Source organism: Sparus aurata, chromosome 12, assembly GCF_900880675.1.
Source record: "Sparus aurata chromosome 12, fSpaAur1.1, whole genome shotgun sequence".
Lineage (NCBI taxonomy): Eukaryota > Metazoa > Chordata > Actinopteri > Spariformes > Sparidae > Sparus > Sparus aurata.
In genome coordinates, this window is record NC_044198.1 from 1,253,296 (window position 1) to 1,280,800 (window position 27,505).

General features: G+C 40.1%; 1 protein-coding gene across 1 annotated transcript in view; it reads right to left on the minus strand.

Annotated features, from left to right (window-relative positions):
- Window positions 1–27,505, minus strand: part of dcc (DCC netrin 1 receptor) — a 474,778-nt gene that overhangs the window by 190,892 nt on the left and 256,381 nt on the right. The window contains exons 10-12 of the mRNA XM_030434685.1: window positions 16,542–16,690; window positions 16,188–16,326; window positions 11,856–11,905 (exon numbers count right to left, since the gene is read on the minus strand). Of these exons, the coding sequence (XP_030290545.1) occupies window positions 11,856–11,905; window positions 16,188–16,326; window positions 16,542–16,690 (338 nt within the window). The remainder of the gene's footprint in view (window positions 1–11,855; window positions 11,906–16,187; window positions 16,327–16,541; window positions 16,691–27,505) is intronic.

The following is a 27,505-nucleotide window of genomic DNA, read 5'->3' on the forward strand; positions in this document are numbered from 1 at the left end:
GGAGGTTGGCTGTTAACCGCTCTGTGTAGTGTTTCTGATAAAGTGGGTGGAGCATCAGGTGAAGTTGGAGTGATGTTTTAAGAGATGGAGAAGAGGAAAAGATGGTTCCAGGATGTAACAGAGCTGGTGATCATGATTCTGTTTTTGTGTCTGAGGGTGTAATCATCCCGTTACTACAGTGACTCTGTGCAGAACACCGGAGCATAGGAATCTGAGATGATTAGCAGCAATTATCTGCTGTTCGGTGACATCATCACAGGTGTGTGACAGAGAGATGAGGCAGAGAGAACAGCTGCTTATTCAAGATACAATAATTCAATAATTTAATAATAATAATATGATGCATGAATGAACTGATGAATGGATGATTTCACAACAATACACACACACACACACACACTAACGGGAACAGTAATGGATTCAGGGAAACGTTACGGTTAGCCTACTATTTGCAACACACACACAATGATCGATGAATGTTACCATTGAAGAGTGGTTAACAACACCATTGGGTAAACTCAACGTCTTAATTTTACCTTTTCAATACTGTTTGCATTGGCTGTGACAGCAAGCAGTCGAAGAGGGATCAGTTATCCGGCCAGCCTGGCTTGCTTGAGGCACTGAATTGAATTGAATTGAACGCGCGGAGCATTTGGTAGGAGGGGCAAGTGGGAGAGGGTGTTAAAATGCAGCGCTCTGATTGGCCAAAAGCTTTTCAATCCACTTACACGCAGATTGTTGTGGCTCAGTGGCAGAATCAACTTCACAGATTTGCATAGAAACTGAAACCAGCGAACTGCGAGATGCAACAAAATGCGTACCTAGAGAGCAGCAATGCGTACAAGCATACTGAATGGTCAAAATGCGTACCGAGTACAAAAAATATGTACATATTGGCAGGTCTGCTAACTGACTGAATGAATTTATAAGTAAGTGATGGCAATTTTACACTATTATGTTTGTTCTACTTCTGCTTTGTTTCGTCAAGCACTTTGTAAACAGTGTTTTTAAAAAGTGCTATATCAATAAAGTTTCTTAATATTATCATCATTATTATTATTATTTTTATCATGAGTGAATGTATGTGTGATTAAATGAATGGATATTTACGATTTGTGTGAACTTCTTCGAAGGAAAAAATATACTGTATGTAGACCTTCATCAGACAGAGAGATGTGTGCGTGTGTGTGTGTACACATTCAACGTAGCTAAAGTAGTAGTAAAGATCCTGTCCAGCAGCCCTTCATTAAACTTTCCTGGAATAACTGCAGACAGTGAAATTAATACATCACAATGTCAGAAATAAAATTCTATTAAACCTTTACCGAACCCGAGAAGATGATGTGTTCTGTATTTACATTTTACAAGAATCACCAGTAGTGAAATTGAGGAGGGGGGAAGAGGGGGAGAGGCTGAGGCTGGCTGGAGAGGGCAGAGAGTTGGTTGGGCTTGGTGGAGAGTGGATGTTCCCTCTTGTTGTGACTGGGGGGGACTCCTCCTTGCGGGGCGAAGATGGCAGCAAGGACTCCTCCTCCTGGCACAGCTGACTTGTCTGTTCGAAGCTTATCTGAGGCACAAGTATTTCTCCTTCCAAGGGCTGTCTTATCAGTTGTTTTGGTTTGTCTTGCCTGCTGTCCTTGAAGGGAGGAACTGGTGTGTGGTGCACTGAGTAGAATATGTTGGAGGTTAACAACCTTACTCCTGACTTGTTGAGACAGAATCCATCTGCCTTAAAGAGGTGTCTGCATTCCCAGAAAATGTTAAAATTGTCAATAAAGTTCACTGATTGAGCGGCACATGTAGCTTTGAGCCATCTGTTCAACATCAACAACCTGCTGAATCTCTCATCACCTTCTACAGACAGGTGGTAGAGGGCCACTGTCAAAAACCACAGTATCAAGAGATCTGACTTTGTTCAACAGATCAGTGAAGTCTTGTTTCAATACCTCAGATTGTTGTTTCACAAAGAGTTGACAGAAACTTCTGTTAATTAACTGAATCAATTCTAACCATCAGAAAAATGTCTTTTACGTCTGGGTCTACAATAAATTTTACATCTGTGAAGGCTTAAGGATGACTGCACTGATGGGATTTCCACATTTGAAACCTGCTTAAAAATATAGGGCACTGTTTTGGGGTTCAGATGCAGTTTTCAGTGAACCAGCTGAAAACCCAATCACCAGAATAAATGTTAGCTTAGGACATTTCTGCAAAACCGCAAAAGTTACATTTCTTTATGTTGCATCCATTTGTTTGGGTTTAATTATCTATTTCTCTCTCATCACAATGGTGTTCTTATGGTCTACTTAGGTTAGGCACTCAGGAAAACATTGTGGTATGGCTTAAAGTAGCCAACCTTTCTGGTCTCCATAAAAACAGCTGGCGAATTCACCAAACATTTGGTTTTGTCACTAGAGAGATGTCTGGAAATCTCTCCACAGAGTCGACCTGTGGTTGGCTGTTTGACTGCAGCATTGTTGGCTTGCAATAATGCTACCTCCACCCCCCCATAAGCATGTCATGTGAATGTCATATGCCACATTCGGTACAAATGCCAACTTTCATTGTATCTGTGGTTTGCAGAAATGTTAACGCTATATAAAGTAAAAGCTATGAATGAATGAATAAATGAATGAGTGTAAAAGGTTGCTGTGAAAGAAGAGGAATGCACATGTGAAGACCAGAACGACTTATGATCTGCACAGCCATTCACAAACAGATATTAATGGACTCTGTAAAGCCTCATTTCAGTTCCCCACAAGTCAAATGAACACTTCACACTGAGCTCAGCTGAATCCTTCAGTGCTGGTTCTTTTAAGTAATGTTGAAGTGAGTCTCCAGGTTCTCAAGAAAACTGCATCTCATTTTGGCAGAGACTCGAGTGGAGTTTTAATCGCTCCAACAGGAGACAAACAGTGAAGCTAAAAGTTAGTAATATGTTGAATGTTCCCGCACACTCTTAATCAAGACTGACAGACATGGAGAAAGTGACCCTGACTGGACTCACTGGAGAATTCTGTGTAAGAAACAGAGTGACATACCATAAACTGTGGCTCAACCAAGCATTCATCAACACACACACAAGCACACACAGTAATGCTCTAGTCACTGGAGCAAAGTTGTGGAGATGTCAGATGTGTCTGAAAAGTTGGTTTGACAGCAGAAAGACGAGGGCAAAAAGATTCACATTCTCTCCTTCAGAGATCCTGAGGCTGGACCCACCCACCCACGTACACACACACACACACACCCACACACACACACACACACACACACACACACACACACACACACACACACACACTCACACTGCTTAACTGTGTGTGTGGCAATTAAGCAGTGGACAGGATGCTGCAGGAGCTCAGCACAGTTCACTTGCAGTTTTTATCGATTTGTCCATAAAAAGTCTTTAACCTTCCAGCTGTATTTACTTTTTCAGGCAACGTAACCACAAATACTTGGTTGCTTCTAAGAGCTCTTATCCACTAGATTTTACTTACCACTAATATCTTAAACAACTTGAAAAATAATACTGCAACATACTATATATGTATCATTGACATATTTAGCCACTTACCACAGTTTAAGTGGGAATTGCTGTAGGTCTGTTCAGATGAGCAAAGCTGGCAAGCTTCTTCAGACAGTCGGCTCAAGCCCACTGCAACATACTGGACATCCCACTAATCTACTGTATGCAAGTTATTATTATCGTCACTCCCCACACCCTGCTTTACTGAGTTTGGTATTGTCTTGTGGGTAGTGACAAGGTCAGAGCCTCCATGGTGCACATATTCATATTATCAATGTTACTCCCCACTACCTGTTGGGCTCACTTGGTGGTTCCTTGGTATTGATGAAATGAATGCTGGCAAATGTTATTTAGTCTTTCCTCAGAAAAGAAAAATGTTTTAATGATGGAGCAGATAATGAGCTGACTGTTAGATCTTCTCACATTTCAGCAGTTGTATCTTTGATGGCTTCTGCAAGGCTAAGCTACATTTAAGACAAAAATTGAAGTTAACTCTCCATTTCTTTCCTTTTTGGTCTTTTGGGCGTCATCTTTATATTTGAAAGGTGCATTCAGACGACCTGTGACAAATAACTACAATTGTGACTACAATTAATTATCAGTGTAAGCTGGCAATGTGAACCAAATACTGATGCCTGATACATGCTGCTTTGTGATGGGTATGACAACACACAAATCAAAATTTAGCTTGCCAGAATTCCAACAGTGACTCAACAGTGCCAGTGGCCATGCTTGGACCATTTGGTAACTTTGTTACCCATAGTGTGAATGTAGAAATAGTTGTTCTTGGGAAGAGGTCTCTCAGAGATTCAGGTAGAGTAGAGTAACATATTTACCTATAAGACCCAACTCACAGTCCCTGCACTCTCTCTGCTAAGAGGGAATGGAGTGGGGGGGGGGGGGGTTCTTTTAATTAATGGCAGCACATTTGCTGCCAAGGAGGGTGCATCCCCCCGAGACCCCCTCAAAATGGCCATCAAACTGTCTGTATCTGTTTCTGTATTTGGAGCGGGCTTAAGGCAAAAGTTGGTGTCGTCTAAAGTGGAAATGGGTGTGGCTCACTGGAAGCTGATAATTTTCACCATATTTATTGAGATTTTAAATAATTGGTTGATCAGAGGTTGCTATAATCATCACAATGAATAGACTTGAATGAATAAATTTAAGTCAGCTACCAAATGAGGATTTTCCTTCATCACAAGCTCAAATATAAACACATTTTACTTGGATGACAGTCCTACTCATAGAAAGTAAATTAATTGTACTTGATAGTGGTATCAGCTGAGTACTCACTCAATTCAGTACACTTGTTTTAGGCTATTTCGTAAATCAAATGTAACCAATACCATTGACGTTTCTGGACTGCAACACATTTGGAGCCTTTAATTCAACTCAGTTTAAATTTAACCTGTTCCTCCTCCTTGTGTGAGTTAGGGAATGTAGACAATACAGGGCTCACTGCTCCAAGGGACCTTGGAGTCAGCATTCAGCTGTGTGTGGGTCAAAGGTTAGCAGGAGACAAGGCCACTATAGGGACTAAAACGGAGCCTGACTCCTATGTCAGATGGAGGAAGATATCTAAATGTGTACATGTCCAGGAAAGGATAGAGGGATCATTTAGGTAATTTTGGAGTACAAGACCCAAGGAGTGACAGTAACAGATTTAGTCATCTATGGGAGATGGGCAGGGAAATAGACCACCTCCTTTTCTAGTCGATTGGCTAGATGGACCCTCAACCCACCACAGGGACCAATTAGAAGTAGGCAGGTACAGCCCAAGGGACTTTAAGAGGGATCCCACGAGTAGAGAATCAGGGGGTGACATTTTAGATCTCCTAAGATCGAGGGTTTGATAGGACTTCTGATAGAGCAGAGGGCGAAGCCGTTTGGCATTACCTTCGCCATAGATTTGAGAACTCCAGAGGGCGGCCACACTCTGAATTCGGACGCTGGCTTGAAGAACTGTTTCAATAAAGATTGCTCTATCGTTCTACCCAGCCTTGCCTCCACAGAATTCTTTTATCATCAAACTACACGCCGACACCTTTGAGGAAGAGAGCCCAGAAACTACAACATCCACACCACGGATACTGGGTATTGCTATCATGCATCCCAAAAGCACATGTTTAAAGATTAAGGGAGATATTTGTTGTATTGTAAGAATGAATAGAAAGCTAGCAGGCAAACTAGTTCAAAGGGATGGTGTTTACTTCTAGAGTTGTCTGAATCATGACTCATTCGAATCTTTAACCCGGGTCATTAAAATAACCCATGAGTTGCGAATCTCTAGTATCATTAACTCGAATAACTTGAGTCCTACTATAATCAAATCTAAAATGATACATAGCGTCACGCAGAGCCGTATACATAGCAAACTTGTAGCCCACTAGCCCTGGGCTTGCTACGTGCAACTAGCTAGAGCTTGCTACAAGCTTGCTACGAGCTATGAGCTATTAGCTACGAACTTGCTACGAGCTACTAGCTACTGGCATTGAGGCTCGCGAGCTATGAGTCGGCTGTGTTCCCGGCATCGAGGATCGTCAGCTACAAGTCGGCTGTGTTTCCGGCATCGCGGCTCGTGAGCGAGTGAAGTCTCTTCCTTGAGTCTGCGTGAAAAGCACATCCCTGTCATAGTACAACAGAAGCCATTCTTCCACTTCTGAAATAACATAATGTTACACAATGTTCTGCAGGTAGCCTAGGCTACTGTAGGTTTGGTGTAAAGATGTAGCATAATAAGATGAAATTAGGTCGATTGATCTTTGCAAAATAAAATAATTCATATATAAATATTATATATGATATTAAGTAGTATATTCTAAGTAGGCTATTATTATCTCTATTTGGGAACTTTATCCATTTACACCATTCCTACCTCAGTACTTCATTATTTATTTATTTATTTATTTTTTTGTTTTATTTTATTTTATTTGAGTATCTCTTTTATTTTTCCAATCATGTATATAATGTTTTATTGCATTGTGTTTTTTACTACGTTAGTGGTTAAGAGACAAATAGACTGAGTTTCCATGGTGATTAGACAATACTGACTCAAGTGACTCAAGTTACTCGCACAACCCGGTTCAATTTAGTGAGTGACTCATAATGACTCGAATCCTTAAAAGGAACCGTATTTACCAGCTGTATTTACTACTCAGAGGTCAGATACAAGTGCCCAGAATATCCGCAATGCATGGATTACATGGAGTGACACTGCCACCTACTGACATGATATATTTATGCAGGCACACATGTATACCACAATATTCTAGTGTCAGCCGGGGATGATTTAGCCCTGATCCTCAAGTCTCACACAAAGAATGCAGGCAGGTCAGGGTGTAAAACCCTGCTGAAGGGTTTTACATCAAAACCACATGCTGCTTTAGTATGCTTGGAATTCAGCTTTCAGTAACTTTGACATGAAAATGTTCGGGTGAGAAAAATATTCCTCCTTTACCTATTGTTATCTTGAAGCTTCAAACTGTCACCAGTCCTGACATCACTCATCGATCAGCCCTTACCTGACAGCCAGTCAGCAGAGATTTTCAATCACATGCAGAGAAATGAGCAGACAGAAACTAAATGAGGTTACCTCCCCACAGACAATCTGGAGCTCTTCCAAATGGATTTAAATTATGAGCTGTTCACACTGACTCTGGAAACATTTTCTGCTGCTGCTTTCTGAGCGTAATGTAAAAACAAGGATGTAAAAAAAAAAAAAAAAATTCTAACGAAGCAGGTCATGACTTCAGTTTTATTCAAACTGGGATCTACAACACCAACCTACACCTCAGTCTTCAAAGTCTCTTATATGTGTGCAGAATGGATATAGGGTGCAACAAGCAGCGTCATCTAAATGTCATCTTTGATCAACAGATGCTAGTCAAACATGGTGTGTTATGGTAAGACAAAATCACCCATCAAAAAAGGTTTTTCACCCTTGAGTAAGACAAAGGGAAAAGCAACGGCATCAAAAGAATATCATTAATTTCAACATCTCGTCTCTTGCCTTGCTTGGTGTTTTGCAGACAAACTAAGGACACGTGTAGTCTGTAACTATTTTTTTCATATATTTGCTAAAATTGATATTATGATCTGACAGTAGAATGAGATACAGGTCTGCTGTGTAAAAATCCACTGTCTGTGGGTCCATCCAGTGGCTGTAATTTGATTTGCAAGAATCCACCGCTCCCAGATCAACACAACCAATCATTGCCATGGTAATGATTGCCAAGTCTGAGAAGTGTCAATAATTCTCATGCATTCGCTGCTGGCAGCCCCCTTCCCTTGTGCAGTGCGTACTGGGCAGTGCCCCTCCCCTGTGCAGGCACAGTGTTTGGTGCTAACTCCAGTGTTTGGCTTTGTCTTTATGGCTACTGTTTAGCAAAAGTGGCTTTCAAGTGACCGGGCAGTTGCAGGAACCAGCCATCGTCCTCTGTTTCTCTCACCACAGGAGGTGTGAGTGGCATGTCAGTGTCCATCTCACCTCTCACCTACTCCCTGCCATATTGTGGTGGCCTGGATACTATCCTTCCTTTGCCCCCTTTTCTTTGACACTATACTATTGACAAAACGGCATGTGATCCAGCTATATGCATTTTCGCCTGCGAGAAAGAACAGTCTGCTGAGTTCTCGAGTGGAATCACCAGATAACCTCCTGATTCTGTTCCTTCCCCCGCCTAGGGAGAGTCCTGACCCCTTTTATTGCCCTCTCTCTCTTACTTTGGCCTTATTAGAGCTTTTATAACAAACCTTTGGACAATCAGGCTCAGAAAGGACTCAATCAACATCTGGGTAACATCAGTACCTGTCTACTCTTCCACAGACTGTTTACATTCAGTGCCTATTCAATCACTGGAGATCATCAGGTTTATCCCTGGTTACAACCGTGCTGGTCAACAAATGGCCAGGCCCACATCTGGCATGTACTATTAAGATGTCATCCAATAAGTTATGACGCTCGAACACAGCAGGGTGTCCCCACATTCATTGTAAAGAAACCAAAAGCCTTGATTTCTCCTGTAATACTGAAAGAGCATTGGATTACAAACTCATTTTCTTTTTAACAGTATATCTTTAACTAGCTTGATGAGACCTCAAACATGCTCTGTCTCTCATTTGTGGTAGTTAAAGAAAACTTCTGTTAAGAATAACAGGGTTAATGTCAATATTCTGGTGGAGCTAGAGAACCACCTCCTGGTAAGTTTTGGTATAATTTCAAAGGCCAATACTAATGAAATGTTCTATTTTATCATCTATTTCTAAGTATTTAGACTTTCTTTCAAATCTGATACCTGTCTGGAAAGTATAAGCTGTCACTGTACGAGATATTCTTAAGCCATTAGTGCCTTTGATGATTATGTGCTTGTGTTTGTGTTTTATTCTAACCAATAGTTTCTCTTTTGCCTATTAGGCAACTTCAGTTGTGTTCTTTTATATTCTTATAACAATTGTTAATGTGAGACCATGGTGGATTTCAGCACATAGTCAGTTGCGATTTAAAACTTTATCAAATCATTAGTTTGATTCAACAAGTAAGAAATCGGTAACATGAGCTATGACATCGCCGGAGGAAACAACGTGACCAGGCCGCCCGATTCCGCCCTCAGTTCCGCCCCCGGTTTAAACATTAAAAGCTCATGTATCCCGCTGCTCTTTGCACTCTTCTCTTGAAAAACTCTTCTCTCTTGTAATCGCTGAAACTCTTACACGCTTGCTTTTTGTTTGCTACCGTCGTACTTACTTTAATTTTTAGTACGCGCAACTTCTTATTTTTCCAAGTTAATTTCCGTACTTTGCTAGATTTTTGAAGCTCTGATACTTAGTAACCTCCAGAGATTTGAGCCACTTGTGAGATACCTCTCCCGGTGAAGCTCTTTTATTCTGAAAAGATTTTTCTTTGAAATTTGAGCAAGAAAGAAATTGATTCTTTTATGTTTGTGATATTTTTCTTACTGTTAGAGTATCGTACTTAAAGCCAAAGAAACTATTTTTGTTTTCTTGTATTTAGTAACGAAGAAAGCTCGTCCGGCCGGCGTTTCTTTCCCAGTTATTTTTACGCAAGAAGTCAATTCAATATATATTCGGAGCTCCGTAATCACCAATTCTATCGAGACTCTGATAATTCTTAAGCCATCACGAAGTCGGTGCAGTTAAACTGCTCAAGAAGCCGTGAAGAAACATAGTCTACAGCAGAACAGAATTGTTAATCAACCGCGCCCGAAACCGCCTGCAGCGCTCCCAAGCGAGACACTTCGCTGGGCAGAGGAAGTTCGATCCGAGACGACATCACATTCCAGCGGTTCCAAAGCCGACAGGCTGCAAAGAGCTCAGACGGAATCCCAGCTGTGCCGGCAAATACGTCACCAGGGGAAGCCGTTTTTGTCATCACCCAGCGGCTGGACAGACGCGGCTTCTGCATCTAAGCTGACCCAGAGAGTCCGGATTCTGGATCATCTCCCCTCTTCAAACAAAAGTAGGCTAAGAACTCCACACACGACAAGAGTCACATGTGAATGAAATCAGAGTTGGTGTTTGTGAAAGCTTCGAATATATATCATAAATCCAAAACATCTCCCATATAATTTTGTTAGAAATTAATTCCGTAGTTGCGAATTTACGGTTCCATGTTAAGATCCACCATTGTCTGAATCCATCCAATCAATAATTCATTCCAGTCTTCACACTTTCTGTTACTTTGTTACCCATTTGAATCATTATCTCATGTCATTTAATCTGCATTTATTTAGTTAATAAACATATTTAATCTTATGTCGTTCTCTGTGCACGTTTAATTTGAAGTAGGAAATCGATGGGATCCTGGAAAGAATTCACTGCTTCAGAATAGGAGCAAATAGACATTGAAATTAAACAAGATTCACTTGAGATTGATGATTTATCTGTCTACCAAACTTGGACAGTTGATATTTTAACTAATTACCTCCGAGATTAGTTTTACAATTCAAATATCGGAGGTGGTGCCCTGTAAACGAGTGTAAATTAATCGCCAGTGATTAATTATCAGATATTTATCAAAGTAGTGTCTCCTACACAGTTATAATGTTAGTTTGTGTTCAGTATGCTCTAAGATGGTTGAATTGGTTTAGAGAAATAACATTACTCATGCTTCAGAAAGGCAGCATACGGTAATGAATACCTGGTAAGTCTGTCTACTGCGATGTGATGAATATTGTTTGTTACTCAGGATATCTTCAGTAATCGTCATTGTAATTAAGTTGTATTGATCAGAAATGGGCTGATTACATTTTTGTTATTTTGAATGCGCCATTTGGTTATCTGGCTTCCTCTGTAGCCATGGTTACAAGCCTGCTTGTGCAAATATTTAGTGCCATTTGTTCAGTAGATCAGACAAACAAGCAACCAAAAATTAAAGTAAACAACATTTGCTGTTTTTCCACTAACACTTTTGGCCCTGCCAGGTCAAACCAAGCTACACTGATTTGCTTTTCCATCAACAGTGTTATTGTGCGGAGTTAAGTTGAACCCACGCCGGCGAAGGACTTGTTCTGGAGTAAGGCCAAGCCACAGCCACCAACCCGTAACAAGCACTTGACTCCCCCTAAAATCGATACTGAACTCCAGTCCATGCAGGAAACCAGATTTTTTAAAGTCTGTGTTCAGCTCTCAGTACCTTTGTAGCTAACTGAGTCTCTTTAGTTTCCCTCACCCTGTTCGTACTTATACTGTTTCATCGTGTTCACTTTCAGCAGTTTTAGGAGTCAGGTTAGTTACTGCTGGTGAAAACACAATGTTTCCTGTAAGGCTGCTTCATAATAAAAGTTAAATAACTAAATAATGAGTGGCTTTATTATTAATAAGCTACAGGAAAAGAAATGTGTTTGTAACTCAATAAGCAGAGCCACTATGTTAGCAGTGATTCTTCGGTAGTGCTGCAGGGATCAGGACAAGAGTGTCATTGGTTTAGGACACACTTAAGCAGGTAGACCAGCTGTAGTGAAAATGCAAAACCCTGGGCTGCCAGACCAAATCAAACCAAGTGGATCCAGGCAGATGTAATGAAAAAAATGGCAATTATCTTGCCAAGCTGTCATGTCAAAAACAAGCCACTCAATACTAAGCTCTCTGCATAAAAACAAATCCATAGATTTAGCACATCAAACTGATGTGCACTGCATAATTTTGTGAATATTTTCGGTAATTATTTAAACCTCCTGACACAACACCAGATTAAAACATGTATATATATATATATATATATATATATATATATATATATATATATATATATATATATATATATATCCCTATATATATATACGTTTAAGGTATACAAATGAATACTCACCCTGGATAGGACAACCTCTATGGTGATGTTCTGTGGAGAGGCACTGGGTACTGTAGAGACAAACACAAAAACTGTGAATACTGTGCAGCAACAATTCTTTTTTTCAGATCCTCAGAGAGGTCTTTGCCATGAGGTGCCATGTTGAACTTCCAGTGACCATTATGAGAGTGTGTGAGAGCGATAACACCAAATGTAACACACCCGCTTCCCATTCACACCTGAGACCTTGTGACACTAATGAGTCATGACACCGGGGAGAGAAAATGGCTAATTGGGCCCAATGTGGACATTTTCACTTAGGAGTGTACTCACTTTTGTTGCCAGAGGTTGAGACATTATGACTGTGTGTTGGGTTATTTTGAGGGGGCAGTAAATTTACACTACTCTTTACTGACTATTTTACATTGCAGCAAAGTGTCATTTCTTCAGTGTTGTCCCATATAAAGATATAATAAAATATTTACAAAAATGTGAGGGGTGTATTCACTTTTGTGAGATACTGCATTATGAAAGTTTCCTTACTGACATGTTTGTTTTAGAATATAACATTTTCTAGTTTTTCTCATCTCTCAAGCTTCAGAAAGTTTAATTTTGTACTCTTAATCAAGTGGACTACTTTTAATTCTACTTGAGAAGCTGTTTATGAAAAGTAGCAGTACTTTTACATAAGTACAGCTACGTATCCACCTCTGAGTGCTGTAGTGAATTTGTTTTTTTGTTTTTTTTTTCTTTTAGATAATTGATTTTCAACATTGGGGCGGGAACCCCCAAAGCGGTTAACGAGGTAATTTCATCCTAGAGGAAAGCCACACAAGCAGGACGAGAACATGTAAACTCCTGAGTGGAAGCCAGATGAGTCTAGTCATGAACACAAGACTTTCTCTCTAGATTACAGGAATAAAAGGAACGATCTAACATTTTGGGATATATTTTTGTCTACTCAGTCACTAACCCTAACCCTTTATTGATACTGTAAAAAGTAGACAGTTTCTTTGCTTAAAGAAGGTTAACTTTATGCTAAGCTAAACCCATTTAAAATGAGTTAGTTTCTCTTTTAGACTCATAGACTCTGGACTTCAAACAGATGATGCACAGTGTGTTGTCTGCATACTGGGTTGACTTGCTGTCACTTCATTGCTGTCAGTCAATCATCATGATGATATCAGCACCAAAAGCAAGCAGATCAGGCAAAATGAGAATTCCACCGAAAACAAGACAGGTGGCATCACACGCAAACACACACGCACACACACACACACACACACACACACACACACTGATTCCCAAGTCAGTCCTGTTTTTTTACTCCTTAAGATCAGTTGAACACTGAGACTCTGAGTGAGCATCACCACAGAATATGATCCAAAACATTTACCAGAAAGATGAAGCAACGTGAAAGAGATGACAAAATTACAAAGCCTAAACAAAGAAAAGCAAGTTACAGAAGAAAATTAGGATTCAGGAAAACAGACAAAACACAGATGTGAAGAACATGTTGGAGGCAAGGCACATGGAAAAAACATGAAAACAAAGATGAAAACTAAGAAAATTGAGGAGAAGACAAGGTGCAAAGGGAAGTATAAGGTACAAGACAAATTAAGAAAATAACGGGACAGTATGAAAAGATAGCAGATGAGTGGTTCAGTCCCCAGACTGAGAGACAAAGTGTGATGTTCAAATTGAGAATCAGGGTTTTGGTTTGAATGAACTCTGCATCTGTCCACGCAGACGGCTGATTAACTGTCAGCAGCTTATCTATTGATTCAGCTGCTCACTGTCTATGTGTGTGTGTCTGTGTCTGTATGTTTGTGTGTGTCTCCGCTTTATTGTGAATTCAATTACCCCATAAGTCATTGTTATCATTGAGACACAGGCGAAAGTTCTCAATACAGCCACTCTTCATCTGTGCTGTGTGTGTATGTGTGTGTGTGTGTGTGTGTATGTGTGTGTTATTTCAAATATTTTTTTTATGTATTTATGGTTTGACTACAGCTGCAATGATGCCTTCACTCTCTCAGTGTATATACATGGAGGTTTTGGCAACAACAACATACTGAGCAGTAGGCAACAGCAGGATGTTTAGTCTGAACTGAAGTTCCATTCAGACAGGGTAGAATAATCTAAATGCAAACCAAAGCGAAGCTCATACCACCATTAAAACATGAACTACAGGACAGGTAGCATTTACCCATTTTTGTGTGTACAGAGTTCAGTTATACACAGAAGGTGGAGAGAAACAGGTGGATAACCTTGCAGGTAATTGCTGCCACCTTTACTAGGACATGGATACTCATTTAAGAAACGTGTCCAAATTGGGGTCCGAATTGGTCACGTCATATGAAAGTGGGCTTTTTAGTCAAAATATATTGTAAATCTAAATAAATGTTGCGTAAAAATATGTAATAAGTGTTATCAAACGGTAACTCCACCAATTTCCCACACTAAAGTGTGTTTACAGTTCTTAGGGAGTACTACTACATTGTGTGGCTCCAAAGGAAGTGATGATCTAACACTGAAAGTAAGTAAGTAAGTAGGCACCATGTTTTGAAAAGCAGTCCACTCATATAGCATTGCTTTAACACTGTTGGATTTATTTTAGCGAGTTCAAAACAACTGATCAAAGCCAATACAGCAGCTTCTTTTTCAAAACCTGTAGCCTACAATACCCACAATTCTACTCAGCCACGTCTTATGGCGCAGTGCTGAAGATGAACTAAGGAGTCTCAAAGCCTGAGGAAAGAAGCAGCTCTGCAGTTTTGTGGTAGGTCACTAAATAAACGTTTTTTTTTGTTGTTTTACTATTGTTACTATTTGTCCAAAAGAGGCCTATTGATTAGCTTTAAACTCTTAAATGTATCCAAAAATAATTGTTATTTTGACTCAAATCATAAAGTCCACAGCTATTGGATTATTGGAAAAGCAGTGCCCAATATCAAAATTGCCTCAAAGGGCTTTACAATTGTGTTCCTGAGACGTTGAACACTTCAAAGCAAGATAAGAGTCCCTGTTTCGTTGTTATCTCATGTCAAATATGCTGCTTTTGATCTGTGCTGTGTATGATGGGCTGTTTGGTTCAGATCACACCTCGTTCACTTGTGGACTGGAGTGTGAACAGAATTGTGTGTGGGTTCCATTAGTGTGTGAGGCTCAAAGGCTAAAATGAAGTAGGTAAAGTAGTAAAAGTAAATGGGGATACAGTGTGTGTTGCTATTTTTAGCTTTTCTGTGTAAACCAATTCACCTAAACCAGTGGCTGCTGTCTCTCTCTTGTCTCTCGCTCTCTTTCTCTCTCACACAAACGCACACACACCAAACACACACACACGCAGACACATAATGGTCCTGTACTCATGCAGAATCTGTGACCGAATGTAACAGATTATGTATTATCACATGTGTAAATCAGTATTAAAGGTATTCATACAATTTCCCACATGTTTGCCCTCAATTCATCCTAATCATCAGGACAGGATGGAAAGAGGATAAAAACAAAATACATGACAGAAGAATAAACTCAAGATTATGAGAGAGATGAGAAACTGCAGTGAAGAAGAGAAAGATGAACAGATGAGAGAGAGATGAGGTAGGCAGCACCTGGTTATTAGTTTGATGGGTTTTATTGATTTTACGATTTAAATTAAAGATGTGGTCAATATTTTCTAAACTACTACAGCCTACAATAACTAAAGATTTTCCACTCTCTATATTACTGCACTGAAAACCAATATGTTAAACATGGTATTGATCTCTTCAGCAGCTTGTATTAATGTGGATCATATTCAGTAAAAGTGTTCTTATTTTAACAAGAAATTACTTCAGCTCCTCCAGATGTTTTTTCCAGGATTGAATCTCCTCCACATTGTTAAATATCTACAGATCTTCTGTTATGCTTTGTTATTATCAGGCCCTTGGGAACCACTGACATCATGTCCTCAGACTATATGTGAAGCCATACATACATATAGTCACATACTGTATGTAAAGTTGCTGATAATCAGCTCCTACTTAAGTGCTCTGCTTAAGTCAGTGGTGAGACAGAACTCTGTTTCCAGTTCAGCATTGATACAATGAACATTATTTCCTGGTTAGAAGTCTATCAAAATACAGCAAAGTCGAGAAAATAATAACAGGCTGCTGTGCTGCTCACCCTCTACTCACAGTGCTCATAAAGGCTGGTTTTAATCTTTATATCTTAAACCAGATTAAACTACTGACATAATGTCAGTCAGTGCTGATCATCACAATGTGGTGAACTGTGATACATTCATTTACTGATGTTCTGTGTGTAAGTTACCACACTGGAAAAATAAGAAGATGTTGAGGTGAAGCTCACTGTCTGATTGGGTTGTGACGCGGGCAGTCTCTGAGGCAGTGCCTGGTCCATAGCGGTTTATTGCCAAAACTCGAACTGTGTACTCTGTGAACTTATTAAGTCCGTCCATTTTGTAGCTGCCTGCATTCACCTCCACACTCTGAACAAAAACACAAAGGGAAAGATTACACATTATACCATCAGAGTACGAAAAAGCTATTTGAGTCTATAACATGACATCACTAGAAAAAGTAAGTTTAGCTCATTCCAGCAACATGTCAAAAATCACTCTCTGAAAAGGTTACCAAATTGCATTTAAACTCCATGAGAGGACTATAGTTCTGACAATAGCAGTATGGCAGTAATGGTACTGACCTGCTCCTTGCCAGACGGGCTCTCAGTCCACAGCAGCTTGTAGCCTAAAATGGGACCATTTGGTTGGCTTGGAGGCTCCCAGCTCACCTGGACTGAGGTGGGTGACAGAGCCTCAGCCTGGAGAGACTCTACTCTGCTGGGAACCTGGACTGTAGAGACATAGAGATACAACACATCACTCGCAAATGCCGATATGAATAATATTACAAGTTAGGGCTGCTCGATTATGGCAAAAAACATAATCACGATTATTTTGATTGATATTGTAATCACGATTATTAAAGATGATTATTCGTTGATTTGAGAATAAGCACTTATTGAACTTCGAACTCTGGTATTTCTTTTAACACGATAAGTTTGACCTGAAAAACAAGAAGAATGCAAATAAATAAGAGAAAAATATATCGATAAAATCAATTAAATAATGTGTAAAAATAAAAAATAAACACTATCCCGTTGCGGCTCGACCATAGGTCCGTTGTGGTGGCAAAATATAATGCTGTTGACACTTCTCTCTCTCTCGTCATAAAGGGCAGGCAGCGCAATTCTGCTGATATGGTGATGTGATGGTAACACATAGGCTACCGCTTGTCCAATGTGTTAATCAGTTTATCGAACCCCAGGTCGCTAACGGTGTTGATATGGCACATGTCTTTGGCAGTCATGTATGAGACGGCATCCGTTATTTCTTTATGCCTGTGGGAGCTGGGTGGATATGTGGAGGCATTGTAAAGTGTGTCCTTAACTGAGGACTGTGTGGCGGTGGCAGGAGTCGAGGAGCTTTTCATTTTTTAGTTTTTTTGTTCCATCACTACGTTGTCCTATATTACTCTGTGTGTGGACTTTAAATCGCTAAACAAATTGGATGTGTTCCCTTGAGGTGCAGACACAGTCGCGTGACATATCTTGCTCAATACACACCGGCATGGCAGAAAGCGAAAATGTTCAGGCGGGGGCGGGGCAGAACGGAGCGGAGCGCACAGGTGGAGATGGAAGGGTTTGCTGCATTTACCACAGAAGACACGGCGTGCAGCAGAATGATCGTTTTATTACAATTATCTTCTTTTCATGGTCGAGGGAAGCCAAAATCGAAATTGAAATTCAATTAATCTCCCAGCCCAATAACAAGTACTATTGCAGTCTCATGAATCCAGCATTAGAGATTTTCAAATTGTTATACAAGGGTTATACAGTAATTAGGGATGTCCCGATCAGATTTTTTGCCCCTAATTCCGGATCCGAGTCATTTGATTTTGAGTCCCGTTCCAATACTTCTATAGTACATTAAAAAACATAAAGAAGAGCTAAGAAACAGATCCTGGCTCCACTCTGTCTCCACTTACATTTATTTTGTCCCATTGTTTGCTTCAGCTAAGAAAGAAATAGTTCACCCCACGCGTCCAACATTTTTAGAACACAGTGTTTCACCTAGATTTTCTTGTGCTCTGAGTTGGTAAACTAGCAACACTTGGGGGGTTTTGGCTTGACATTGCTGCAAAACCTTGAGCATTAGAGAACTTGCTTATCATTATTTTCTTTATCATTATAGATTTTTTATGGAAATAGAATTTGTTCAAGAAGTCAGTGGGTCACATGATCATATCATAATACCAATTTCTGCATATTAATATTCATATAACGGAAGGACTAAAATAAATACAATAACAATATGAAACCAGAGGAGGTAATTAGTTACCAGGAAAAGTAAGTATTACGTTACTTTTAATTATTCCCCCTTTTGAGCTCGGCATTCATTTTAGCATTCACAGCATCCATGTATTTAGAAAATGTATTTCTGCATGGCAGACCGGCACCTGTTCTCCCCAGTATTTTACCAGTGAATGCTCTGAAGGAGTCTGAGTCAGCTGTTGATAACAGGAGCATGTTCTCAACAACATATCTTCCTATCATTGCATTCAGTTCAGTCTGTGTCAAGTTTTAGTGAAGCTGGAGCAGAAAAATCCAGCTGTAGCTGCTTGGACAGCTCTGTGTCCTTCTTTGCCCTTTGCCTCTTTGTCTTTTAAAGTTTTTCTTCCAAGCTTCGGATGGCTTTCTGGGAAAATTTTTCATCAGTAATCAACATATTATTTCCACCTATTATTATATTATATATACCATGTAACATATGAAGAAATACAAAGAAATTTACACGAGGCACAAAAACGTATGTGAGTGAGTGTGTGTGTTCATGTCTTACGGTCAGGTTTGGTGGTAATCCTCAAGGGGGCAGAGCTCTCTCCTGGGCCCACGTCATTGTAAGCAGTGACTCTGAAGCTGTAGCTCTCCTCTGGTTTCAGGTTTGAGACTGTCAGCTCTAGAGACTCTGGCTCCGACACGTTCACTGACCGCTCCCTGACACAGGCAAACATATTGTTGTACACTGAGCCATTTTCAATGCAAAGAAAAAGTACACATAACAACCTCAATTTTGTAGTTTAAATAAAACTTTAAAAAGTATTTATTGATACTGTATTTTGTATATTTTCAGCTACTCTGTAAACACCACCTTATTTAAAAAAGAACCAAGTTTTATTTTGTAACAGTGTAGATAACCACAGTTTTAATCAGATGTAATCTGTGTAATCCGGAAGTGACTGGAGTAAATCCTCAGATTACAGCACCTCTGTAGCCTCTCAGTCCAACAAAGCACTGAGGAAACAGTTGTCAGTTCCCAATGCAAATGTTTATTCTGCTCAAATCCCTGTAAAAACAGTACAAATGTCTGGTTTTAAACAAAATGCTGGAGATGCTTCAACGTGAGCCTGAAGCTGGGAAAAGTGCCAATGCTGTGGAAAACCTCCTGCGTGGTACCAGTACCAAAGACCCCTCACCCATAGGACTTCAGACTAGTTGCTCTCACTTCACACCTGATGAAGACCCTGGAGCAGGCAGCAGGTCCTTGTACATCTCTGCCCTCTGGTGGGTCCTTTTATGGACCATCCTGGACAGATCCCTGTCTCACTTGGCCTGGAAACACTATGAGGATCATGTTCTTTGATTTCTCCAGTGCTTCAACACCATACAGCCTGCAAGCTGGACTGGATCAAAAAAGCAGCGGCCCCTGGGCACAAATTATTGGATGGCCCCCCGAATACAAACAGGCACACACACCAGTGTATCCCCTATAAGCATTCTGAGGTGGTGTGCTGCCGCTGGACTGTAGAGTAAGCAGATTGTAGATAAGTGGAGACAGTGTTTCCCCAGGTGTTTCCCTAGGGAGACAGGGAGAGAGAGGGGGCCTGTGCCCATAAAGCCCATTGGGTGCAAGTGTGTGAAAGAGAGGTATCACAGGTCCAAGTGTGTGAAGGAGAGGTATCACAGGTCCAAGTGTGTGAAGGAGAGGTATCACAGGTCCTTCCTTCCCGCTGCTGTCAGACTCTACAACCAGCAGTGCTCCCAGTAGACCTCACTGTGCACTGTTCTATAAAAACTCTACACATAAGCCATTTCTCATTATGGTTTGCACCATTAGGCAATTTTTAATACCATATTTATTATTTGTACATAACAAAACACTGCCACACTGTGTATAAATACACTGTTCATTGGTATATACTATGTGTATACGAGTCTAATTCTATTTCTTATGTTTTTATTATATTATTTATTTTTTGCTATTATTATTGTTTATTGCAATATAACTGTCCTTTGGCTGCTGTTGTAACAGAGTTAAAAATGCACTTTATCAATCCTGATTTCCAACCTGTATTTGTCAATTTTATTTATCATTTAATGAATTAATTTCATTTACCGTTATTTTTAATAACATTTTCCTGCAGAAATCACTTTGCCATACGTCACCTTTTCTGTGCCTCCTAAGCTTCCGTAACTCTGACTGACCCTCACATTGCCGCCTTGCATTGTTGAGGGTAAGTCGTGTGGAAAATGCTGCTGCGCTATTTCATTGTTTTCTTCAGAAATTGAATAATTTATGTCGTAACGTTAATGCATAATGGTTACCGCTAACACTGCTACTTTATCCAGCTGTTGTGTGCTGTTTTGACCATTAACATAAGTTTTGTAGATGTTTTCATCTAACTTTCTTGGCGCCATGGTAACGCAGCAGACCGCCCCGTGTCTAGTAAATGAAGTACCGTTTCAGACAACGTAGCATCCATTAATTAATGTAAACTCTGGTATGTTGTCTGTTTAGGAACAGAGGTGCAGAGAAGGAACAAAAAACAATTTATGTGTATTACTGTCTTCTGCAGGTATGTGCTCTTCCTTGCTTCATGTGTTAAAGCTAGGGTCTACAATCCTGGAGAGCTAGCAAGAGAGCTAGCAAGATCTGAAAGTGGCATCTAGTGTTGTGTCGGTCGCGAACGTGTCGTTCAAAAGAACGAATCTTTTCAGTGAACGAAGTGAACAAAATCACTTCCTGAACTGATTCGTTCCTTTCTCAGTTCAGTTGAGCTCAGCAGCGAGCATGCCGGCTGGGAGTGGAACTGCCGCGACTCACACAGAGAACTGTGAGGATACGATTCACGTTTGCGCTGATTCGTTCATGATTCGTGAACCTACTGCATACAGAGAACTGTCGCTGATGAGGTGATTCTCGTTCGCGTACTGTGCTGAAAGTGGCGCTGTGTCACTCACTCACTCACTCAGGGCAGAGGAGTTGATTCACGTCCAGTAACCTACTGCTACAATTAGCGTTGTGTTGCTAACATCTGTGTAGCTTCACGTTAAGTGATTTTACTGCACAGTAAAAGTCACTAACGTTCGCGAACGTGATTCTCAGCAGGTAACGTAATTCACGTCCTCAGCAGGTCGTTCGCGAACGACGTACTGGCGTCCCTCCCTCGTTCGCGAATGACCTGCCGAGGAGGTGATTCATGTTTCATGTTACATGAATCACCTCCTCAGCAGGTCATTCGCGAACGAGGGAGGGACGCCAGTACGTGAATCTCGTTCACGTACTGTGCTGAAAGTGGCGCTGTGTCACTCACTCAGGGCAGAGGAGTTGAATCACGTTAAGTAACCGTGCTGCTAAAACTAGCACGGTGTTGCTAACATCCGTGTAGCCTCATGTTGAGTGATTTTACTGTGCACAGAGGACACTTTCACTGTGTAATAATTTTAGTGCATGTATACCACTCAAAGCAGCGCTGCGTCTCCAGCAAATGATTGTGTACTATAGTCTGTGAACGCACCGTCTCTCAGTAAGTGAACGGGAACCTCAAGGCTGATTGATGAACTGAATGACGGATCGTTTGGCTGCTTATCAGTTCAGGGAGTTGGAGAGCACTGAAAGATTCGGTGAACAAATCTTTTGAACGAATCATTTTAATGAACGGATTCTAGAGATTCAGTTCAGTAAAAGGAACTGCCGTTCCCATCACTAGTGGCATCTCCTCTAAGTTCCACCCCCCCTCCCCTGACCATCCTGTCAGTGCTCCGTCCAAAGCCACTCCCCCACAAACTTGAACGCGCATCTGTTAGTGGGACTCAGCAGGGAGGAGGAGATGCCGGAGCAAGACGCAGCAATTCAACTGAATTTAGCACGGAGCAGACAGGAAGTCAAGCGCCCAAATAACAAACTACATCCTGTTACTTTTCCAAAATAAAACACTCCGTGTTGACAACAGCACACATCGTGAGGCCAGCTGTCTACCGTACTGCACCGTGGTGGACAAACCGCAACCAGTAGGGATTGCCGGACGGCGGAGCAAAACCGTATCGGAGCCGCAACGCAGCTCATTCTCAGCCATTCTCATGGCTAAAAACAACACACAAAGAAGCTAACGTTAGCATTGGGCTAATATGAGCTACAAACGTAGCCAAGTTGGCAAACCTCACATATTTCATGAAAATAACAAATCCTCCTGAAACAAAACAAATAATTACCTTTCCAACAGAAAGAGAGCGACCTCTGCATCACTTTTCAAGCCCTTCACATGCCCCAGTTGTCTCCTCCGCTCAAACGCAGCACCGATGTTGACCCTGTCCGACTTCTCTCTTTATCCAGAGCCTTTTTCGTTGCAGCCTTTTCTGCCTGAGGCTTTCTTTTCCTTGCCTTTCCTTGCCCTTGTGAGCTGTTACAAGTAACGCTGGCTGCATTTTCTCTGCCATTGTAACCAAATGAACATCTTCTCCTGCAACTCCGTATTTCTGCAGAGGAGTGTCTGAATATTTCTGGCAACAGTGAAACCTAATGTGTGCACGCGCGGAGCAGGGAGGGACAGAACCAGACATGAAGGCATCTAACCAATCCGTGCATCTGACGGACTGCACGGATTGGTCAGCTTTTTCTCAGTCCTACAGCTGCCACAGAGGTCTGATTATTTTCGTTCCTTTTTCTGAATACATAATGTATTGACTACTCTCAGGGTAGCAGGATCATTTCACCCAGTATAACAAAATGTGTGTCTGAACAACATTACAGACCCTAGCTTTAAGTTTCGTTTTCTCTGTACAGCCGCTCTCGTCCACGCACTGTTCTAAATTACCAACAGAGGTCGCTGTCCTCCCTTTTTATACATGTTTTCACTGTTTTGAGGAGATATGTTGTTTAAGTTGAAGTGTTTTCCAGCCAATTTAAATAGCTCTTGGCCAGTAATGTGTATGTTAAGCCGAATACATACTGTAATATTAAAATAATGTGTTTATAGGTATTTTGAGGCCACACATTGCCGCCTTGCATTGTTGAGGGAACAGAGGTGCAGAGAAGGAACAAAAGGCAATTAATGTGTATTACTGTCTTCTGCAGAATAAATGTGGGAAACAAGTCCTTGGGTCGTCTTCTGTCAGGCTCTATCCACACCTGTTACACTGTGACATAGAAATCTCCTCGTTTGTGAAATAATAAAGTAATTCTGATACGGGGATGGATAACTCACTCACGCTTCTTGTGTTAATTTTATTCAGTGAGAAGTGCAAAAAAACATCAAACCCAATGAAGTTTGGTTTCAATCAAACTGGATCCTTATTTAAGACGGAAGGGAGGATTAAAACTGTGCAAATAATTTTAAAAAAGTTTGAAATAACTGTGTACTTCTGCTAGAGAGTAAAAGAGTAAAATATAAAATGAGCAACAAGCAATGATGAATCAACCCCAATTATTGCAGGCATTAGGTGCAACACACACATATTTAAAAAATAAATAAATGTCTGTGTGTTTAGTATAAGGCTGGAATCAGAATGTGCTCAGCCAAACTTATGAAACATACTAAAAGTGCCCTTTTCCCCCTGTTTTTGTATGGAGTGAACAAGGTACAGTATTATGGCTCTTGCACCTTCAAGTCTACAATCTTTTTAGATAACAGTGTGGCTCTAAACATTGCCAGTTTGGTCTTGTCGGTTGGTCTTTCTGTCTTTCACATCAGTAAAAACAGAAATAGCAAAGATGGTTTGTAATAACATTTTGTATAGAAAAAGATTATCCCCAGTGGATGAATCTTAATTTTATTTCAAATTAGTGAAATGTTTGAACAAATATAGATGCTGTTGCTACACATATTTATGACCCCTCAGGATGTACATGTTTGTGCACACACGCCTAATTTATGAGCTTTAACATTGCACACTTTTTTGACCACATATGACAAACAACACAATCCATTAGGATATTCCTGGTTAGGCCTAATTCCAAATGTATCCTTCAATTAGGCTCATGTAGGATAGGCCAATATTATTAATATAATCGTATCATATAATCCTGCAAGGATTGTGCAATAGTTTATGGCATTCTTATCATCACTGGTTGTGTAATATGTGGAAGATTTGTAGTATGTTCAATTCAAGTAGTAGTCCAATATTTGTTGGTTGTGTTAGTATGTGTGGTATGTGCCACACACATGTTGTTTCCATGTTGTTACATATGTTAACATGTTCTTTGCTATTATCTTCACTGTGGAGGCAAGTATATGTGCACAGCATTTGAGTCCAAGACAAATTTTGTGTACTGTACCATATGTCCCTTCAGAGGTCAACATCTAAGCAAACAAAGTTTGAATGTGGATTTAGAGAATTACGTGATCTACATTTGACAAAATCCAATTGAATCCAAAACCAAGCGTTTAAGTAGCTCTGAGGTCAACACCACGGTTCTTAAATAACCTGAGTGCAGTGGTCACCTAACATATTGCTTTGTGACCCCTCAAAAAATAATGACTCCCAGATATAACAGCTCATCTTTGGTTTTATTTGCCCGCGGTTTGTGAGCAGTTGAGCTAAAGAGTGTTTTGTCATTGTCTTATATTTTTAATGTAAAATCTTTTTCAGAAATATAAACAAGGTGCAGCATGATTGTTTGTACCTTCAGAGATCCTGGAAGGCATTTCATTTTTCATAACTTAGGACATGGTCAGGCAAGCTGTTATCCCTTCTTTCACAATTTAGTTTGATAGGCTTAGCACATTCTTATTCCAGCTATGTATTAACACACCAACAAGACATTGATATTTATCTTCTAAACAGAAAAAGCAATACTACACAAGTCACTTCTGGATCAAGGACATGATGTTTTTTGACAACTTGAAGAAATTCATACTCTGATCCAATCAAAAAATATGTTTCATTCTTTGTTACTGAGTACATTCTTATATCCTGCTTCCTTTTGCAGTTTATGCATTATTTTGTAGTTGCATGTATACACAGGCAAAAATCATGGCAGGGACAGGGGATTTCAGACCCCCCCTTTCTGGGAAAAACCACCCCCTCAATAACCTATATGAGTGAAAACACATTTTAATAGTAATAGAAACTGTATGACATGCCTAACTAAGATGTATTGTGACTCAATGTGTAGTAACAATGGATGAAAAATCATCTTTGTGTCCACCCAATTCTTTTTGTTTATTTACTTCTCTCTAATTTATATTACATATGTTTCCTGGAAGTTATTATAACGGACAAAAAAAATCCTCACTCTCCTTTCTTGCCATCTCCCACCTTTTTTTCTATAAATCTTTTATTGTTTTCCCTTTTTCTTCTTCCTCCCTCCTCCCTCCTTTTGTACAAGTTATTTTCCCTGAAAAAAAAGTCTGTTTTTCTCAAAGTCATTCAAACTGACAAAACATTTGCCACTGTTCCTTCTGTAGTCATTAAGACTGACAGGATCTCTCTGTCGTGTTCATTTCATGATGAAACTTCAGGGCCTCTTTTGTCCAGTGTACGTCATAGCCCTAAAGCACTGCAGACCAGTAGCCCCTAAGGTAACAAAGCTTAAAAGCCCGGATGCGAAAGCCTTCAGCGGAGCCCTGGCGTCAGAGGTTACCATTTAACATCAGCGGGGGGACTTGCCCAGTATGTCACCCAGAGCCTTTTTCCAGCAACTGTTCAGAGCAGTTGTGTGCAGACAGAGCTGTGATCAAAGGAGAGAAGAAGTGCTGTCTTCGACATACTGTTGGTTTGCAACTCCACTCCACCGCTCCTTTATCCCTTTGTACTGTAAGTTAGCAAGACGGAGCTTCCTGTTATGCAGTATTATGGCTCATGCACCTTCAAGTCTACAATCTTTTTAGATAACAGTGTGGCTCTAAACATTGCCAGTTTGGTCTTGTTGGTTGGTCTTTCTGTCTTTCACATCGGTAAAAACAGAAATAGCTCAGCAACCTTTGATGGTTTGTAATAACATTTTGTATAGAAAAAGATTGTCCCCAGTGGATGAATCTTAATTTTATTTCAAATTAGTGAAATGTTTGAACAAATATAGATGCTGTTGCTACACATATTTATGACCCCTCAGGATGTACATGTTTGTGCACACACGCCTAATTTATGTGCTTTAACATTGCTGACTTTTTGACCACATATGACAAACAACACAATCCATTTGGATATTCCTGGTTAGGCCTAATTCCAAACGTATCCTTCAATTAGGCTCATGTAGGATAGGCCAATATTATTAATATAATATAATCATATCATATAATCCTGCAAGGATTGTGCAATAGTTTATGGCATTCTTATCATCACTGATTGTGTAATATGTGGAAGATCTGAAGTATGTTCAATACCAGTAGTAGTCCAATATTTGTTGGTTGTGTTAGTATGTGTGGTATGTGCCACACACATGTTTTTCCATGTTGTTACATATGTTAACATGTTCTTTGCTATTATCTTCACTGTGGAGGCAAGTATATGTGCACAGCATTTGAGTCCAAGACAAATTTTGTGTTACTGTATCATATGTCCCTTCAGAGGTCAACATCTAAGCAAACAAAGTTTGAATGTGGATTTAGAGAATTACCTGGTCTACATTGACAAAATCCAATTGAATCTAAAACCAAGCGCTTAAATAGCTATGAGGACAACACCACGGTTCTTAAATAACCTGAGTGCAGTGGTCACCTAACATATTGCTTTGTGACCCCTCAAAAAATAATGACTCCCAGATATAACAGCTCATCTTTGGTTTTATTTGCCTGCGGTTTGTGAGCAGTTGAGCTAAAGAGTGTTTTGTCACGTAGGCTATTATGGTTTCTAGAGAAGGTGCGCGCGATTTGCTTACCCAGTTGTCAAGGAATTATATTATTATCATTAGTATTTCGTGCGCACATTATACCTACTTCGTGGCCAATACTAATTCGTGGCCACAAATTTGTATTTTAGGCCACAATTTAGTATTTTGTGGCCACACAGTAGTATTTCATGCGCACACTATAGCTATATTGTGGCCACAATTTAATTTTTTTTTCACCATGTCATGTCTGGGGCTCTGTAAGTTTAAAAATTTTTAAGAAATTAAAAAGTAAAATGACCTAGTAATTGACTTGAAAAAAATGTTTCAACAAACCCTTGACAGTACACACACACTCTGCAAATCATTTCAGGCTACTTCAACTACTCCATTGCCACATTGCTTTCCATTACTTGTGTTTTATTTAAAATATGAGAAAAGTGTCTCAGGGAAGTGTTAACTCCCCTAGAATGCATGCTGGGAAGTCTGTTAATTAGCTGATCATGTTTCTTAAGAAACATATTTCTATAAGTTGATTGAACTCTCTGTACAGTACATTCAT